The sequence below is a fragment of the Ciconia boyciana genome, chromosome 9 (assembly GCF_034638445.1).
Source record: "Ciconia boyciana chromosome 9, ASM3463844v1, whole genome shotgun sequence".
NCBI classification, from domain to species: Eukaryota; Metazoa; Chordata; class Aves; order Ciconiiformes; family Ciconiidae; genus Ciconia; species Ciconia boyciana.
In genome coordinates this window covers 3,897,552-3,916,686 of record NC_132942.1, presented here as the reverse complement: position 1 = coordinate 3,916,686, position 19,135 = coordinate 3,897,552, and the positions used below count along the sequence as shown (strand labels likewise).

The window sequence follows — 19,135 nt, the reverse complement described above, 5'->3', positions numbered from 1 at the left end:
AGGTAATTATCCATATTACAACAGAAAGCCCATTTTCAGGCCTTTTCTTAATCTTCTTCTAACTGGACTCTCCACTCCTTGAACTTGGGGAAGTTCCCACTGAGTTCAAACCCTCCCCTCCAATGTTCCTTGCTACTGGGACAGGCGGTGGGGATGGTTCTGGGTCTCACGACTTTTATGTATCAGAGCATGACGCTACCTATGAGCCTCATATCAAATACAGCGCCCATCTGAAGATTACCTCTTGTGCAGGATGAGGCTGGACTCCACACAGTCGCACATTTTTGGAATAAATATTGAGCTTTTTTCAAGGAAAATCCCTCTGGGATGGGGTCATCTGGCAGAATAAAGGCTGTTCTCCCTGCCTGATTCACACTGGTGATGACTAAGCACACGAAGCATTCTCCAGTCTGTGAGTTACTCACAGATCTTTCATCCAGCCCCTTCTCCCAACACAGGCAAAAACCATACTGCAACCCAATGATTGCAGAGGGAAGCCCCTTCTCTGTCTGTGTCCCCCTGTCATATAACTACGTTGTTCAGGGTCTGCAGCCTCGGAGAGATATATGTCACAACACCTCGAGGGATTCCTCTAAAAAAGACCAGTCTCTGGTCTGTATGCAAAAACCTCCAAACTTCTTTATCCTCATAAATGACTTTTTCTCTTTTAAATACAATGTTTCACACATTGCAGATTTGTTTTTAGAATACATCAGAGTCAGTTAATGAGGTCAGATTAGTCCCACACTTGTTTTGGCTAGAGCCAGAGTGGCAGTAATAACAGTGATCCAGCCTCTCACACCAACATGCCTTTAAGCACCCCCATAATCTGTTGTGCAAGGTTGACTTGCAAAGTAGGCAGATAAATTGCGTGCTTATGTGTTTCGTAATATTGGCACTCGGATGAGTACCACGGTGCAGGGTAATCCTCAGGGATCACAGAGGTAGTCGTTTGAGTGGAGAGCTTCAAAGTGGAGTCTAGATGCTGCAGGAACCGATGCTGGCATGAGCTTAGGTCCCAACTATCCTTTTCTCTACTATTTTCTTTGCTACTACAGCCATTGCTTCAAACCTAGCTGGCAAAGCAGAGTGAAAGCGGATCAGAGGCAGACAGTGCCACGGCTATAGCGGACGATCCCTCCTCCCTGTGCACATGTGAGCTGGCCACACTGGGAGGGAGGACCAGAAGCTTGTCACCCTCCAAACCAGGCTCTCAGGCACTCCCCGGGCTGCGTTACCTCTCGTGTAGGCTGCCAACCTGCTAGAGCCCCACAGCAGCATCACAGCTCTGCACATGGAAGTGCTGCAGCGTGGTGGGCGCAGGCTGGAAAGCCAAAATGGCATGGGCAGCTTCAGAGAGCAGGTCAATGGGTGCCCAAAAACCAGCCACGGACACGTGCATGCAGGGTATGACCATACACCAATATACATAGACAAGAAAGTTATGGTGGGCAGGGGTTTATACTAAATAGACAAAGTCTTATTGGGTTATAAGACAAAATCAGCATCACCCTGGTTAGTAACTTAGGAAGTAATTAAGAGCAGTTTTATAGGTGCAAGATCCTGCTGTGCGACAGACCAGTAAAACCGTGTCTGAGTCTTCTGATGGAAGCGTGCAAGGATGCGTGTAACACGTGGGCTGGGCTCGAGCCGCAGGGGTGCCTGTGCCTGCTCATCCCCACCTCCTCCGTCAGTCAGAAAGAGATCAGGGCCCTTTACATGGGACCCAATCCCCCTCTCACATCCACCCGGTGCACATCCGGGCATGGCTCCACCTGCTTCGGAGGAGCAGAGTCTGATTCACACGATGTCCAAAACAAAAATAAAGGGCCATGCTCCCAAAAAGCTGGACCAAATTTACAAAATTAACCTAGGTGGAGGCTTTGCAGGTCAGCTTTGAGACAGTAGTGAAGGAGCGGTGCTCCGAGCGTGGGTACGCCCCACTTCCCTATGGTCTGGCCACCCAACACCTCCAAGCTGGGCATCCACAAATGCATGCAACCAGCAGGAGCTGGGTGTTTCCCCAGATCCAGGCTTTGGGTTTTAGTAGTTCAATGTCAGCAGAATGGGCAGGAGGCTGTATCCAAGATGCCAAAATGAACCACAACGGTGGGACCCACCAAGCCATTAGATCCTCCCGCTGCGGCTCCCCCGGTGCAGCCCGTGGGGCCGGTGCTTGGCTAAACCAGCGCCGGGGACTTGAGAGCCAGCTGATACTCCCAGACCAAGGCAACATTTTTACCACGCCAGTTTAAACCATTAATAATCGTCTCTACAAACCCTCACAAGCTTCCAATGCTATGTAAACTGAAGTGAATTAAAATAATTTTTTTCCATCACTGTTTAAAATGTGCAATGCTTTTTCCAAATGGCCCCACGAGCAAAAGAGAGAGAGGGGAGTCTGAAACAGCACCCTGGAGTCCGGCCAGGTCCCAGCGAATACTTTATGTTTCACTTCAAGATGGTCAGAGCAGAGGTTTAACACAAACAGCGTTAGGTTAGTTAAGTTCTGCTTTGACCAGCAACGAGCGCTGGAGACATAAACAGATTTCATTTGAACCGGGCTTAATGTAACTGGGTTTACAGAGTCCCAGCTGATTTCGACATACATCAGAAGTGTGTATTTAGGCAGGCAGCATGGTCCGACGGGGAGGGTGGCGATCCGTATAGGTGCCCCAGCGCCGGTGCTGACCCCCCGTGCACCCCTCAGCAATTCCCACCGCTCCTTTATCTGCAAAATGGAAAGAGCTGACCTACTTCACAGAGCAAACCTGGAATCAATTAATGTCTAGCCTGCATTTAGGAGAGGCAAAACACTATATAAACATTATGTATCATTTAGCTTCTGAGGAAAAGCCATCGCCTGACAAAAGGGGCCTCTCCTTTTTATTTTATGAAGTCCGGTTTACACTGGTGCAGCCCTCCTGACTTCTTTGGCCTGGTCCTAATTTCCACCAGCCCAAAGCGCAGGAGAAACCAACTCACAAAGTACATTAATTTCCCTCATTAATAAGTGGTGAGCTCTTTGCTGAGAATCCCCATTTAATATTTGGTTGCTCTCTGAGTCTCCCCAGGACAAAGCCGAGGGGCAGCATCTTGCTGCGTGTTGGGCACCAAAAAGGCTGCTGGCACCCCCCAAAACCAAAGACACTGGCCAGAGGGCTGCTTCACACTGCCCAGCCTGGCCAAAGCAGTTGAGCAACATCCTGACATATTCAGAGCATTTCTCAAAGTGTTTCAGCAGTTCTTGGTCCAAGTCAGCCCATTCGAAGGTGCACAGAGTTATGGGGAAAATTAAGTCGCAAGAAAAAGCTTTATTGGGATGTACGGTGAAGCTGAAGGTGGGAAATGCACAGAAGTGTCCAAGGACGGCTGCCCCATGGAAAGGCAAAGCAAAGGTTTTCACAGGAACAAACAAACCCCCAAGTCCCCCCAACAGCAGAGCCCTGCCCCGCAGCGAGGAAGCAGAGGTGGGAAGCTGCCCCCCGACAACTTCTCCAGCACTCCCCACCACTGCCTGTCTCCCAGCAAGCCTCCCTCCTCCCTGCATGCTATTTTACATATTTTACAGGTTGCTCTGCCCATGTGCCATACGTCCCCAGGTGTCATTACTGCAGCCTGTCCTCTCCTGGTCCTAGCAGTGAGGCTTTTTGCACCCAAAATGCCGCCCACAGCCCTCTGCAGCTCCTGGGCTTGTGCCTCCAAAACGAATTCTGCACCAAAATGAGAGGCAGAGAGGCTTCTTCCAAAGCAGCAATGTTTCTGGTGATCAAGCAAGGCCACAATTTTTTAAGGACTCTGAAAAACTTGAGAGTGCTTTGCCATTTCCAGCTGGAAACTGGAAATCCGTCGGCAGGGTTAGAGGATTTTACCACTCTCCACCTTTTTGGTTGCTGTCTGTGATTGCTGGCCTCTGCATTCGTCCTCAATTACTCACCAACATCACTGTTGCACTTTCCTGCCACTAGAATTTTATTTTCAGTTTAAAAATATCCCCAGACCATTTATGACCGGTGTCCTTTCACCCTCGTTGCGGTCCTGCGGTCTCCAGCTCTTGCACACCATATTTTCAGCCTGTCTGAGCCCTTCCTATAAACACAGGGAGGCTTAGGATTGCTTTTCACACTACACAAAAGTTTTATCTTACCATTAAAATAATGAAAACCAGGATTACCGACAGCCTGCATCCCGAGCCGGGGTGCTGCTGGTGAGAGCCAGCCTTGCGTTTTTGGGGATCCTCTGCTCCCACCACACTCACCACTGCGGGGAAGGGGATGCCAGCGGTCCTGGCTGATGGGCAAGGTGACCCTCATCACTCACCCAAACACAAATACTGCAGGACTGGTCCCAGTTCAGTGACACCTACTGCGGTGTGGCTCAAATACAGCCAGTGATGCTGACAGCTCGCTCAGTCATGTCCGTTGTAGAGGGATTTGCTAATTCAAATAAGCGAAGGTCCTCTAACCTTGGCATTATTAGCTTTGAAGCCCACAGAAACCGTTTCTAGGATCAGTATTTGCTTCCCCCAGTTTGGCTCTGTCCTTGAAGTGAGCACAGGAGCAAACCTGCACTTCGGATAAAATCCCAAGCGATGCTTTCCATGGGTCACCCATCCCAGAGCTGGGTTACCCTAGCAAAACAAAAAAAGGAGGAGAAAAAGTTTAAAGAATGAATTAGCAAGAAAATCCACCTGGTAATTGTGCATGCAAAGATAGGCTGGCAGTATTTCTGGAGGGGTGAACAGTGTGGGCATGGCTGGGGAAGGTCGGATACCCCCTGCCCCTCCGATTGCCTGGCTCACTGGGCCATATCACATGTAGCTGCCAGAGAAAAGCAGATTTTCATCTCATCTCTGCACCAAAAAGGTCACATCATGTATTATAGCACCACATGTGTTTCCATCATGTTGGGGAAGTTTTAGGAAGTATCCCTCATAAAACACAAAATTATCACAAACGAGAACATGAAAAACAAATTGAGCAGGAGCTTGTGTCATTGCTTTCTCCCTAGCCCTTTTACGAGAAGCTCCTGTTAGCAGCTCTCAGCCCCCTCGTGCTGGCCAGCTCGGGCAAAGGCTTTGGGGCACAAACCCACTGCAAACAGCAGACCCAGGTCTGGTATCAAACACACATTTTAAAGAACCACAGAGGTGAGCTCTGCGGGTTTGGTGAGAGGCAAGCAGGGCCATGGCAGCAGCAGAGAGCACTCTGCAAAATCAACCGACCCTTCTCCATAGGGATGTGTCAATAATTTTGTCTTAGATACTGTTCGTGTCTGGCTCTCGTTTAATTTGCTGCTGGAAGCCATAGCGTAGTAGTGAAGAGGATATTTTCTAGATGTTCCTCCGGTAATACTGAACTCCCATTGCCTACGCAGAATTGCGAGGAATGGTCATATAAAAACTATTGAGATTGAGAAAAACTCAACACTTGATGTTATACCAGCACTGCCATCAAAGGCAAAACCTGCAGCATCTTCACGTCCAAGCCATCAGAAGCTCGAGCTTGCCCGCTCGCCACAGAAGCCAAGGAGCAGCCACGAGACCCCAGTGTCCCCGACACGAGACACCCACCCCTCTCCCCACATCAGCAATGTAATCCAGCCCCGAGAGAGCCAAACCCCCAAACCCAGCACCCCCTGGGCACTTTCCTCCCTTCCGTCATCCCCCAAGACTCATTTCTCGGTTCCTGCCATAGCGTGCTAACGGGGGGCCGTGTCGGAGGTAAAGCGGGGCCGTGCCATGCAGCCCCGCTCTGCTAATCTCCATTGCCTGCGTGACCGGGAGAGGGTCAGGGTGGCTCATTCCTGGTCATCTCAGGCAGATCAACTGCCCCCGTCACGGCCGTCATGCCCGGACTTTGGGGCTGTAGCTCCGTGCCGGTACACCCTGTGCCGTGCAGAGGAACGGCTGCCCCTCTGCAGGTCTCCTCTTTCCTTCTCCGATTACCCAAAGCCGTGTGGGTGTGTTTGCATTAAAACTGCCAGATGAACCCAAACGGGTTATTCCAAGATGCTAATCAGCATCAGAGCACAGAAACGAGCTGCTTCGTTCAGAGATATCACAATCCATTTCCTTAGCGTGGGTTGGTTTGCTCTGACTCAGAGCAGCCCCTTCTCTATTCCGAGGCTGCTTGATCTTAGAAAGAGGGAGCTGGCAGGGAGAGCACCGGAGCCTGGGCTCTAGTCCCAGCCTTGCCACAAGGTTTCCAGGAAAAGGACCCGGGCTGTGATCCTTTCCCAGCCCACGGTTTCTGCAGCTCTCAATGGCGACGTGCCTCCCTCCATCAGCGGCTGCCTGCAGCGCGGGGCCAGCACCGGCGGCTGCGCTTCCACCCCGTCAGCGAGCAGAAAGGAGAGCAGATATTTTCTGAATTATTTTTAATCATAAATGTTCCTGGCTTATTTTAATGAAGGTTTGAGGAGGAGGTTGTAGGCAGAGCTTTGACAGCCACCAAGGATCATGTTCCGCCTAAAGAGCTTTTAACTTTTCATCTTTTCATGATCTGGCAAAGATTTTTCTTTCATGACTTCCACAATCCCTCTCAATATGCCAGTATGTGCGTAATAGTGATGTCGCAACCTGCAGTGGGAGAATAGCATGGTGAAAAGATCCCCAAATACCATGCAAAATGGGAAGCGCCATGTCTAAGGCATATGGAGGACTGCACCCTCTGCAAGCACCCCTCCATTCACCCGGCAGGGCAAGGAGCAATGGAAAGATCCCAAGTGTTTTGCACGACGTTGAGCCCCCTGGCTCTGCAGATTTTCTTTAACTCCCTTGTAAATATTTTTCTCCCAAAAGATCGGAGGAGAATGGCAGAAGCGCAACCCAGGACTGGCTCCGCATCGTGTGCCATGTGCACAGCAAAACATTTTCGGAAGCACTAGTCGCGATCAGTACATTCAAAGTACGGGGGGAAAATAATACAGAGGCTCCTGACAGTAACCGCAGTCACCTGAGGAATGGGGCAAAAGGGAATTTTTGGTATCCAGGGCATTTTTTCTGGACTCCAGGCCAGACCGTGGGTTTTTTAAACAATAGGTACCAAGCTGTGATCATAGGCTTGGATCACATTAAGGTTAACCTAAGACATGTAAAACTCGGCAGTCTCCATTTGGGGGATTTGTGGGAGGTTTTTCTGGTTACATGGTTTAGACTCGCTGCCTGGGGTTAGTCCTTCCCCAGACAAGATCCAGAGAAGTCCACTGCTGTGGCAAAGCACAGGTCAGCCTGGACTACTGCTGTAAGAAGAAGGCAAGTCCTCCTCACCTCCCAAACTTGGGTGCAAACACATCCTCCAACCCCACTGCTCCCATAAATCTGGGATGTGCTCTCACCTCTCTCCCAGGCATGCTGAGGGGTGGAGCATGGGAGCCAGACCAGGAGGATGGAGCGTTGCTCAGGGCTGTGCACCCAGGGGACACCCGGGGCTCTGCGAACCCCAGGACGTGCCGGGGCTGAGGCGCAAGGAAGAACAGTGAAGAACGGTGAATTTTCCAGCAGGAAATTGAGCACATTTGTGATGGACACCGATCCCACACCAACACTGCACGGTGCTGGGAAATGGCGTTAGCCCTCCTGACAGGGACAAAACCAGTCCCATTTCTAGCACGTGCCATGTGTTGGTACCTTCCTAGACTCTCAGCACTGCTCGTGCTGAGACCAGTAGCATTTTCCCTAGGGAGAACAACCTCAAAATGTCCATTTGTTCCAAGAAGATAATTCAGTACATCAAAAGGGCATCTGTTTTTGTAACTTGGAGTCTCTCTTGTAGTCACTGGCTCCACCGTTACTGACCTGTTCGGTGTGTCATCCTGGAGGTCCAGGAACAGCAAATACAGATCAATAAATGGGATAGTGAAACAAAAACCCTCCATGATGATGATATCGGAGTGGCGCAAAGTCTTTTTGATGTCATCCAGCAGCTCACTGAAATCTTAACCTTGAGTGATTTTGTGCTGTGAAAAAGAACAAGCCCAGGAAGAAAACGCTGTTAGCAAGAAGGAGGTGACACTTGGGACTGCCACCCTGCAGACCCCTACATGGGCTTCACAGAATCACAGAATCACAGAATCGTATAGGTTGGAAAAGACCTTTAAGACCATCGAGTCCAACCGTAAACCTAACACTGCCAAGACCACCACTACACCATGTCCCTGAGCACCTCATCCAAACGGCTTTTAAATACCTCCAGGGATGGCGACTCCACCACTTCCCTGGGCAGCCTGTTCCAATGCTTGATGACCCTTACAGTGAAGTAAAATTTCCTAATATCCAGTCTAAACCTCTCCTGGCGCAACTTGAGGCCATTTCCTCTCGTCCCATCACTTGTTACCTGGGAGAAGAGACCGACCCCACCTCTCTACACCCTCCTGTCAGGGCATTGTAGGGAGCGATGAGGTCTCCCCTCAGCCTCCTTTTCTCCAGGCTGAACAACCCCAGGTCCCCCAGCCGCTCCCCATCAGACTGGTGCTCCAGACCCTTCCCCAGCTCCGTTGCCCTTCTCTGGACACCCTTTGGACACGGCTTCGTGCTGGCTGTGGGCTGGAAACAGGGTTGTCTGTGACTCCCATCCCCAATGGACTTTTGGAGCAGCCGGACGTGCCGGGCAGTGCAGGAGCTCCTGGGTGCTGATGGGATGGGGATGCCCGTCCCAAGGGAGGCAGCCCGGGGTCTCCCCAGCACCCACCCACCCAGGCAGGTCCTGCTGCTGTGCAGGAATCCCCACCCCCGCCCTTGCGGTGGGACCCAAACCACTGACCCGAATCGGTCACTCAGTCTAGTACTCGAACCAGTGATTTTCTGGCCCAAAGGCAAGAACACTCTCAACCAAGCCATCCTGAACTGATTATTTTTAAATTACGTTTGCTAAAAGCAAGAATGAGCAGAAGAGTTGGTGGAAACAGCGAGTCACGTTGCTCTAATCATTTACATTTCAGTGACAGCTTTACTGCATTTATTTCAAGTCAGCTTTGCAAAAGCCCTTTATCAAGCAGTGCACAGCTCTCCTGCAGACGCTGCAGCATGTGATTCAAGCCCGTAGTAGCATTTTGGATACGTCGCATCAACGGGCTGCGAGAGCGCAGGAAGGAGCACGACCTCCCTCGAGCGCTCGCAGAAAGCGAGTCCAAGCCATTTCTGGACAGGGCTCTTGGCTTGACGTGACCTAAAAGGATTTCTTTTAAAACTTCTCTTTGAAGTTAAACAAACTCAGACAAAACACATCAAAGCCACTTAAGAGTTTTTCTCCACCTTTATAATACTTTAACCGCAATGTGCCATCATAATACTTTTAGGTGCACATGTGATGAGCCTACCAAAAAGGCATATAGGATCTACAGCCTGGATTATTATAAAAATGGGCAAGGAAAGAAAAGGAAATTTTACCTTCACTGAAAGCAGTTCATCTACATCTTGCCCTGTTAAACAACATCTGACATTTGCGGACAGTGCTATCCACCCACGGCTGACCACAGCCCACCTGCTCGAGCATGACTTGGTTGCTCACGTTCTTCCCCTGCTTTTTCAGGATCTTCTGTTTCTTGGCCCAAGCAGCAGTCGCCTTCGCTGCTTTGCAGTCCTGTCCGTACTTCTGAGTCAAGTCCTGCCCATGCCAAACCACAGGGGTGCGAGTGAGTCCCCGAGCACCGCTCACAGCTGGTGGGTCAAGAGATGGGTCAAGAAGACTTAGGCTTCAAAAAACCCCTGGTCCAGCCCCATGCAGCAGCGAGAGGTGTTAAGCAGGACCACCTTGGGGCTGGCAGCCGATAGCTGCTGGGGCACAGATGCCCCTTGCATACGATTTGCTGTATTCCCCCAGCACACCCAGCTGACCCTGGCCCTGGCTCCATGCAGGGGTTCGTTGCAGAAGGGCCAGAGGCAGCTACAAGACCATGAGAGCAACCTTGGGTTAAACAGAGGCAGAAATGGGTCGTGGCTGAGAGGACCTGGGTGCAAAGTGTGCACCCAGGGGACCTGGGGGCTGGCTGTGCTGGAGGAACGGGAGCTTTCAGCAGCTATGGAAAGGTAATCAAAGCAGGAGTGTAGACGTGACCTAAAATGGGGACCACGGGGAAAGATACACTTATTCTGCTCAGGGGCTGGGGACTTCTGTATCCAGAATGTTTCTAGCTGTACCAGAAGCCAACGTCTGCAAGCAGCCGAGCACCAGCTTTCCAACCAGATCCTGTTAGCTGGTAGCACGCACGCTCGTACATGCTTGCACACTCTCGCACATGCATGCACGCTCAATGCACAGAGCTCGCATGACCTTGGGTTTTGGTAATCACAAGTGCAATCAACGTATTGAAGAAGATGAAGTTGCCCAGCAAGATGAACACAACTATGAACACGTGGCTGCTCGTAAACCCGTAATGATCCATCTCGCACTGTGTGTCTGTCCAACCACCAACCTGCAAATGTATTTAAGCAGACCAGAGAGTTAGTTCCAAACCACAGCATAACTCACAAGCCATATGAAATCTTCCTCTTCTTTTTCTTTCTTTTTTAAAACTGAGCACAGTTCCTCTGTTCCTCAGAGGTCCAGGTTTAAATCAGCTAGTACAGATCTCTTTGCTGTCAGCTTCAGAGATTTTCCCCTCTGAATTTGCAATACTGGGTAGGGAAGTTTGTCTATCAAAGCAAATTTTCCCAGGGATCTGGAATATGAGTTCACTGCCAAGCAGTTCATGCTCTCCCTAATGAAGTCACAGGTTAATCAAAGGGCTTCTTCAGCAGCACTTCAAAATCTGCAGTTTGTCATTTGGCTGAGACAGACTGGAAAATGCCGCTGTACTTACAGTTACTAAACTGAAGAGTGTGAAGACGGCAGCCTTCAAGCTGCCTCAGTTTTCAATGTCTCCAGTTTTGGGATCTCCGTACCATCCATGTCCCAAAATGGCAAACACAAACATCAGCAGGAACAGCAGGATGAGGGCACCCGTCACTGTCTGCACCGTCTGGCCAAGTGTCTCTGTGAAAAACCTGCGAAAGAAAAAACAAATGCGTGCTCCGTAGGTGAGGGAGATGCTCAGCCGGGATGAAGGCTGGGAAGCAGGGCTGGGGATGTGGGAGGTGACAGCCTCCCTGGACCACTTCTGAACCAGCTCCCTCGCATGCATCCACAGGGCTGTACTGGGAATTAAGGAGAGGGAAGGGGCAACCACTGTGATGCATGGGAGCATGACAGAAACCAGGGGCTGTGGCCGTGCGTCAGCCTCTTGGACTGGGAAACGGCCCTTGTAGGGCTCAGTGGTGAGTAAGTGCTGCAGAGTGGCAAGACCGAGGGCTGCTTGGTCCCAGAAGCATCACACCTAGCACACAGGAGCTTCTCACTGCCTTTTGAAATATGGACAGGTTACTAATGGAGTAACGGTTTCCTGTTGCTAAAGGATACAGCTGTTCCCAAGCTTCTGCATTAATAAATTAGCTGAATAAAACCGAGCAGTGCTATTAACCCTCGTGCCGTGGGGTCTGAGCACAAACCAGAGGTAGGATGAAATCTCTGCTGGCCTCACTGTCTGGTTGCTCCTCCCCTGCCATGCAGGATGGGCCAGGATGGGAGACAGGAGTCTGCAGTCGTCTCTTGTCCCTCCGTGGCTGCTCAGCCTGGGAAAGCCCCGTGCAAAGCTTGGGGTCACCGGGAAGGGACATGATGCTGCTCCGGAGACCATCTCACTTCTTATGAAGACCCACATATGACACCAACGTATACAAAAGACCCTCCTGGGAGTTGATGGGAGTGCTGGTTTTGTGAACTGAGCTTATCGTTGGTAATGACTTTTAGGCAAAAGCAAACTTTCCCATTAACTGCAAATCACAGACAACTACACGCCGTCTCTTGCATCCATGTTACATTACCCTGGAGAGCAGTGGCAGCACGGGCTGGCTGCTCCCCCAGTCTGTGCCTGCCAGTGCCAGCGGGGTCTTACACAGTGCACCCATTCAAGGACTGTCCATCCATCATCTCTGACTGTCAACAGCATCTCAGGTTAAAGCTCTGAATCTCATCTGGCTGAGCTGCTCGGATGGTACCTCCTGGAGGGGATGTTTGCACAGAGCTAGAGCAAGGGGCTCTTCCCAGTCTTCTCCAGCTGCCAACATCCCGAGCTTGTTCAGATGGGTTAAGGACTCCTGCAGCAGTTCCCGACTTTTGTAAGTCTTGCCTGCTCCAGGTGATCGTCCCACCACGCTACGCAGGGAAGAGCAGCATCCAACGCAGAGACAACACGTGCAACTGCGTTGTCTGCAGAACCATCCCAGAAAGCCCAAACTAGACCAACCCTAAACCCACCAAGTTTGGTACAAATTCCTGGAGGAACCGGCAGAGGGTTTTCCTGCCTCCCTGCACATGTAGGTCTCTCTGGCAGGGGAACAAAAGCCATTCAACCCCCAAAATCGGGTGACATTTTTGCCAAGTTATGTCATGGCGTTGGGTAGGTTTGGGCTGTGGCACGTGGTCATAAAGAAAACCAGCCACCCAGAGCTGGGGGTGACAGGAGGGCCGTAAAACGCTCCCAGCGACTGCGGGCTGGTGAGTGCCTCCCGTGCAGGACCATCACCTCATTTTCGATTGCCAAGGCTTCTCCGGCTGCTTCAGAAACCGCTGTGGAGTCCTATGAGCTTTTATTAAGAAGGAGCTTTGTGGTTCACAGTCTGCACAGGTAGTAAACTACATCGGAATTAATCCCAAATATATTTTTATAAAAGCAGAAAAGTAGATTTTTTTCTTTTTTTTTTCTTTTTTTTTTTTTTTTTTTTTTACAGAACAACCTGGCATTTTTAAAGTTTATTTTGAAATTGAAATAAGGATGAATGGGGCCTACACTAAAACAGGGATTGCAGCTAACAGAACGTCTCTGTATGGAATACAACAAGGAAATTATTTCCTCAAGGTGGAAATTTATTGCTCCAAGGTGGAAGGCAGAGTGTTTTAAAGAGTTTTTTAATTAATAAAGGGAAACGTGCCAAGAATGTGCTGCATGTTTGAGCTCTCTGCATTAAATACTGCTAACCTGTTGAGGGCTAATTTAGGCTTCAATTAATAAACTACAATACACACAGAGGCATAAACAGCCTCCTGCACCTTCAGCAAAATGCATTTAGACAGCCCTATCACATTTTAAAACGAATTTTAGGCGAAGAGGTGTTGTCTCTTGGGATGCCAAGCAGCTCAGGGCACTTGTCCCTTCAGGTCAGGATGCCAAGGCAAGTACCAAACGCCCGTGGAGCTGGCACGCGGCGGCACGGCAGGGCTTTGCAGGATATTTATAGCATCCCTGGAACAGGAAGGGACTGTGAGAGCCTAAAGAATTTTCCTCTTTGGTATTTTTTTCCCCCAGTAATGCCATTCTAGGCATTCTCACCCAAAGCCAGCATGCAATTTCCCAGTGGCCCCAGTCCCTTAGGTGTTAAGTCCCACCGACTTCCATCAAAACCTAGTGTTGCATGGCCCAGATTTTCAAAGGTATTTAGGCTCTTAAACTTGCAGATTTGTGCTGAGTGGGATTTTTTTCAAAGCACCTCAACATTTTAAGCGTCTCAGGGGGGAACGGTGCCAAATCTTATCCTACGGGTTTTCTTCCTTGTGGTCCCCAGACGAGGCATCTCCTGGCAGTGAGTTCCACAAGTGCATAGCACGAGGTTCAAACCAACAAACACACACTTACACTGATTTAAATGTCTCCCCATTTTGCCATCCATCAGTTTGCTCTCTTATAATCAGCCAGATCAAACTGGAGCATCTGATCCCCCACGCCTAAACCATTCATTATTTCATGCGCTTCTACATGTCCTCCCTTCTCCCAGTGACACAGAATAATTAACATATAAAAGTCTGGTGATAAGTGAAGTTTATGATCCAAACTAGAGGAACGAAGGCTCAGAAGTCAACATTATAAGAGCCCTGTGCCCATAAACATCCCACTTCTGGTGGGCTACCCAGCCAATTAATTACACGCAGAAATGCTGGCTGAGCATTCATTGCCCACATAAGCTCCTTGCTGAAAAACAAACCTCCAGAGTCGTCAGGAGAAAACTAAGTAGGAGATGGTGTGCTGGAGAGAAAAATACACACAGACCAAGAATAGGACGTGACCTATGTTTTATAGGTTTTTCTGCGTCTACTCTGCTGTAGTAAAAGAAAAAATCTCTCCTCTCCTTAGGGGAAGGAGAAACAGGGGAAAAAAATCAATGGCAAAGCCATAGGCATCTTAAAAAATCAGGAATTATTAGTTTTTGCCTTTGCTCACGAGCTACCACAAGCATCAGCCCCTCTCGGGCCAGGCAGCCCCCAACACCTGGGTAGGGCAAAGCCTCCCCTCGCCCCTGGGCTTGGGATGCCCCCTCTGCTGTGACAGCTAGTGAGCAGGGCTTTACCCTCATCCCGCTGCTGTACTTGATGAGCTTGAGCATGCTGAGGGTCTGGAGACCTTTGGTCATCCCCTCCGGGCGGGTGCACGTGGCGGTGTCCACGGGCAAGATATGCGGGAGGAAGGCAACGAGGAGGATGGCGGCATCCAAGATGTCGTAGCCGCTCTTCCAGTAGGCGATGGGATCCACGTACAGCTTCAGCAAAAGCTCGGTGGTGTAAACACCAATGAAGAAAGCATCTGTGACCTGGAGAGAGGAGGAGGCGAGCCCAGGCAGCTGCCTGTGGCTGCCAGACCCCATGCACCAAGCCAGCACTTTCATATTAAATGTCCCCAACAACGTCCCTCTGCCCGCGGGGACCATTTCAAATGCAAGCCGAGCTCACCCCGCTGCAATCGTCATCACGGGTCACTGCCCAGCACAGGAGGGTCCTGGCCGCATCCCAACGCACCATGCACCCCATCGGCCCCTCGGAGCCGGGCACACGCTGCTTGCTTCCCCGCACAGAGCCTGGTCCTGCAGCCAGAGCTCTCGGAAACCTCCAACGCTCGTGACTGGGTTTCTTGACATTAGCCAGGCCTGGCTATATATTACTGGGATATATAATTAAGGCTCAGAGGTTTGCGTACAGTAGCTGGCTTGTGTAAGACAAGGAAATCAAGGAGTGTGACCAAGAGGGATTTTTCAATGTGAAAATTGAGTTTTAAAAGGGTGCTTAAAACTAGCTGTGCTAAAACCGCAAAGGGGGAAAGGGCTGCCATCGAAAGGACTGAACAATTGCATTTTAAGAACGATAATTATCAAATAAGTGAAGCGATCTGAAGCTGAAATACAGCCAGGCCCTGGGCCGGTGCAGGCAATGGCACGGGGGAGGACGGTGGGCTGGCAGCCACCCCGAGCAGCTGCGGGGGCTGGACCCCCATCCCTTCCACCCCTCCCCTCCTGGCGATGGCACGTGGGAGGGTACCCCCATGCCTCGCCTCAAAAAAGGTCCCCCAGCACAACCGGCAGCGGCAGTTGGTCTCCATGGCCAGGGAGATGGCGTTGATGGAGATGATGCAGATCATGAGCACCGTGAATTTGCAGCTGCCCAGCAGCCTGTGCAGGGAGGCACAAAACTTGATGTCCTTTCTCCTGCCAAAAACAACGGCAGACCTGGAGGGAGCTCTTCCAGTTTGATGTCTTTTTTTTGTTGGTTTTCCCATGACCCAGCCCAGGAGTCGGACCCAGCTGGAGATTCTGCTCCTGCCCGAGTCCTCCCTTCACCCAGGCTGAACTGGACCCGAACCAGCAGGTCCCGCAGCATACACATCACCTGGGCTCAGCTCCGCACCGAAAGGGCTTTGCTCCATGTGTACCTGAGCCGGCAGAAGGGAGCACACCTCGCAACGGCCTCCAACAGACGCTGGAGGGATCTAGTAAGAAAATTGGAGGTGACTCATCCATTCTGGGAAGGGTCTGGATGCTCCATGTGCCGCTTCCCTGATTGCTCCATGAAATAGCCGGGTGCTCCTTAGCTTCCCCAAGTGACCCTCAGCGTGGGCAGGAGGGTGGAACTTGCTGTTTGATGTCACCACCTTACGAGGTCACTTCCAGATAAAGAAACCACACAGGCAAGTGCCCAGACCAAGCCCTAGATAAACAAAATTTCTGCATTAGCAGTATAACAAGCAGACACTGGTTAGTCTTAATTTACTGGGTTTGCGTTGCTGAGGGGTTTAGGCACAGACCCGCTCCTACCTGGGGGAGGAGATGAGCCAGGATGATGCTGTGCGGGCGCTGGCCCCGTCCCTCCCAGCATCCCGGGAGAACGGCGCATCCCCGTGCCGAGGTGGGAAAAGCAGGCAGTGAAACACGGCCAGCCCCGCAGAGGAGCATCACGCCATAATGTCACCCTGGCCCTCGTGTCTAACAGCAAAAAAATGATGAGCGCTCCTACAATGAGGTGTGCATTTGAGCTTCAGAGGGGTAATCCTCCTTTGTGCACCCACCGCCAGTCTGGAAACGGTGCAGGAGCCCAAGCACAGACCTCTGCTCTTTCTCGGGACCCTTCCCAGGGCTCCAGCATCCCCGCAGCCCACGCAGGCTGGCCCGGCTCTAACCAGAGGACCGCTGGCAGCCGTGCCTGGACCCTTTCCAAAGTTCATTTGCAAACGAGTTGTCAGTTCCTCACCAAAGGGTCCAACTCTGCAACAGATCTTCAGCGCGAGCAGCGCTGACATAAACACAGCCTTTGATGTCAGCGGGATAACTCACATCCATGTTTGCTTTTTGCCTTGGTTCTTTAGGAGAAAGAGTATTAGCAATTGCCAATTTATTTCAATTAGTCAGCATCTCTGTGCTTGCTAGTCTGGACGCTCTGCGAGCACTTGTTCCAGGACACACACATGTTTGGCTAATCCCGAGGTGCAGTTTTGAGTAAGCCACAAATATTTGTTTCTTGGAGCAAACAATTGTGAAAAACTGAAACTAGCTCATGCAGAAGAACTCATTAGCTTCAGTTAACTGGCAATCCCTTCATTAACCTGGGGCTGAAAAGGCCAGAAGAGAGGAACACATCTATAAGAAGCTGCAGAAAGCGTGAAGCTTTCAAAATTGTGTTTTGCGTGATTGAAAAGCATTCAGGGATGAGGAAAAGGCAGAGCAGGGCTGAGGACCTGGCAGGCTGCAAGGCTGAGCACGAAGGCAGCGCTGGAGCAGGCATAGGGGCAAAGCCAGAATTTGTGCTCATCACCCAAAACCAGGGATGCTGCAAGCATCCCTGACCCAGGCCCAAGCCATCTGGGGGACATAAACCAACAAAAAACTCCAGTCCAAAGGAGTTTTGCCTTGTGGTTTCGCCCTGCTGAACCCCCAGGGCTCCAGGTGGGGCCGATCCAGAGCCAGTGGCCACGGGCACAGCAGCCCGGGCACATCCCAGGGGATGCTGTCATCCCTCCAGCCCCTGGAGCTGGGGATGTGTCACAGACAACGGGGAAGCATCTGAAAAGTAACCACGTCAGTCTGTCCTTCCAGCCTCCAGAAGCAGCTGGGTGAGGACACATCCTCATTAGCCTTTTAGGGTCTGCTCTTCTTCAGCCACTCCACCGCCATGTCTCGGCCGCCAGACCGGGCAGCCAGGAGGAGGAGGAAGGGCAGGAGGAATCCCGGCACGGTCGGACAGAGCCGTAACTCACAAACCAAGACAGAGACGTTTGTTTTCTAACACGTTCCTGCAGCGCTGCCTGTGGGACCCCATCCCCAGAGCCCCGGTCCACATCCGATGCCGACGCTGCCCCTTTCAATATGGTTTTTGCTGTTTACTGGACCTGAGCTCCCATTTTGGGGAAAGGAAAGGATTATTCACTGGCCCTGTTTCAGAGACGGCCCTGTGAAGGTGTGATCTCCAGCCTCGCAGAACTCGAGCAGCGATCCCAACCACGTAGCATGCCGCAGGCATCTTTCCTACTCTGCTCTCTCAGACTCGAGTTTTTGCTTTTTAATTTCCTGTGGCCACAGAGCAACATCAGAGGGTCTCCCAGGGATGGTGTTTCCCACGTGCCGTGGACTGAGTTGGTCATGGTACACACCGAGTTAAATCAGTCTTGACACAGGGAAGTTACCTGCAAAGAGAAAGCTGTTCTGCGATGGATTATCCAAATACTTAAAGCCACAATCAGCCTTAAAGCAAAAAAACTCCAAACACTGCAGGGGAATATTTAACCTGGTGGCTGCTAGCTGCGAGCCAAACCTCGCAGCAAACAGGGAAACGTGATTAGTTTGCTGGAGCGGCACCGTCCCGCATTGGGGTACAACCTTGCAGGTGCATGGGGAGCAGGCACCAAACAGACCCCGAGGAGAAGCCAGCACAGCCGAGGAAGCCGTATTTTGGGCAGCTGCTCAATCCATAACGTCACGCAGCAGCACAGCTCCAGCGATGCCATCACCTGGAAAAGACGCAAACCCCATGCTCTGGCTACTTTTGTTCAGAGCGGAGCTGACGATGCTCTTCACAAGAAAAGACGCCTTAGGCTGAGTTTCCTGGCCCAAATCCAGCGCCTGTCATCAAATCCTTGCTGTATAAATTTCCCGTGAAGTTCCAGCTCGCCCAGGGTGACTGTGCACCTCCTCCCCGTGGCCCGCAGCATCCTGCGCTTGCCGCACCAGCGGCAGATGTGCGGGTGGAGAAGAGCTGAGGAGATGCAGGAGCACGGAGCGGGGCTGGGTGGCTGCGAGCTGGCTGGCATGGATTTAGGGAGCTGTGTGAATTGGGGGTCAGGGCTCCTCAGCATCGCGGGGCTCCCCTGCCCGCCTCTGCGGAGAGCAGCGAGTTGGGGATGCTGCTGCCATGGGGTGGGAGGTGGAGTTCAATGGGGGTTCAACGCAGATCCGGGATGCGTTTCAGAAATGCTGGGAATCCTATCCAAAAGAAACAAAAAGCAAAATAAAAGGTGCTTTTATAATGAAAGAACCCCTGGTGCCTGCAAGGCGAAGCAAAGCCCAGGAGAGTGCCGTGCTTCCCGAGGCGAGCAGCGCGGGTACCGGTCCACGCAGGGAGCGGCCAGCGGCAGCCGAAGAAAACCGAGCGGGGCCAGAGCGCAGGCACGGGCTGGGAGCCCCGAGGGAAGCCGTGGCGTGAGCGGCACGACGGCAGGCACCTTCGTGGCATCAGCAGAGCCAGGATTTCACTCGTGAGACTGTCTCTGGAGTCAGCACTCGCTGGAAAAGAAAGCGGAAGCCGTTTATTCACTATTTTTATTATTATTAGCGTTGCACAGCAACGCT

The 19,135-nt window shown here is 51.4% G+C and overlaps 1 protein-coding gene across 1 annotated transcript in view; it reads right to left on the bottom strand.

Annotated features, from left to right (window-relative positions):
- The window catches only part of CATSPER3 (cation channel sperm associated 3), a 28,886-nt gene that overhangs the window by 8,728 nt on the left and 1,023 nt on the right, over positions 1-19,135 (bottom strand). The window contains exons 2-9 of the mRNA XM_072873019.1: positions 16,112-19,069; positions 14,378-16,004; positions 11,974-11,985; positions 10,883-10,971; positions 10,801-10,840; positions 10,272-10,413; positions 9,483-9,605; positions 7,799-7,937 (exon numbers count right to left, since the gene is read on the bottom strand). Coding sequence (XP_072729120.1) covers positions 7,799-7,937; positions 9,483-9,605; positions 10,272-10,413; positions 10,801-10,840; positions 10,883-10,971; positions 11,974-11,985; positions 14,378-14,734 — 902 coding nt within the window. The 5' untranslated portion in view covers positions 14,735-16,004; positions 16,112-19,069. The remainder of the gene's footprint in view (positions 1-7,798; positions 7,938-9,482; positions 9,606-10,271; positions 10,414-10,800; positions 10,841-10,882; positions 10,972-11,973; positions 11,986-14,377; positions 16,005-16,111; positions 19,070-19,135) is intronic.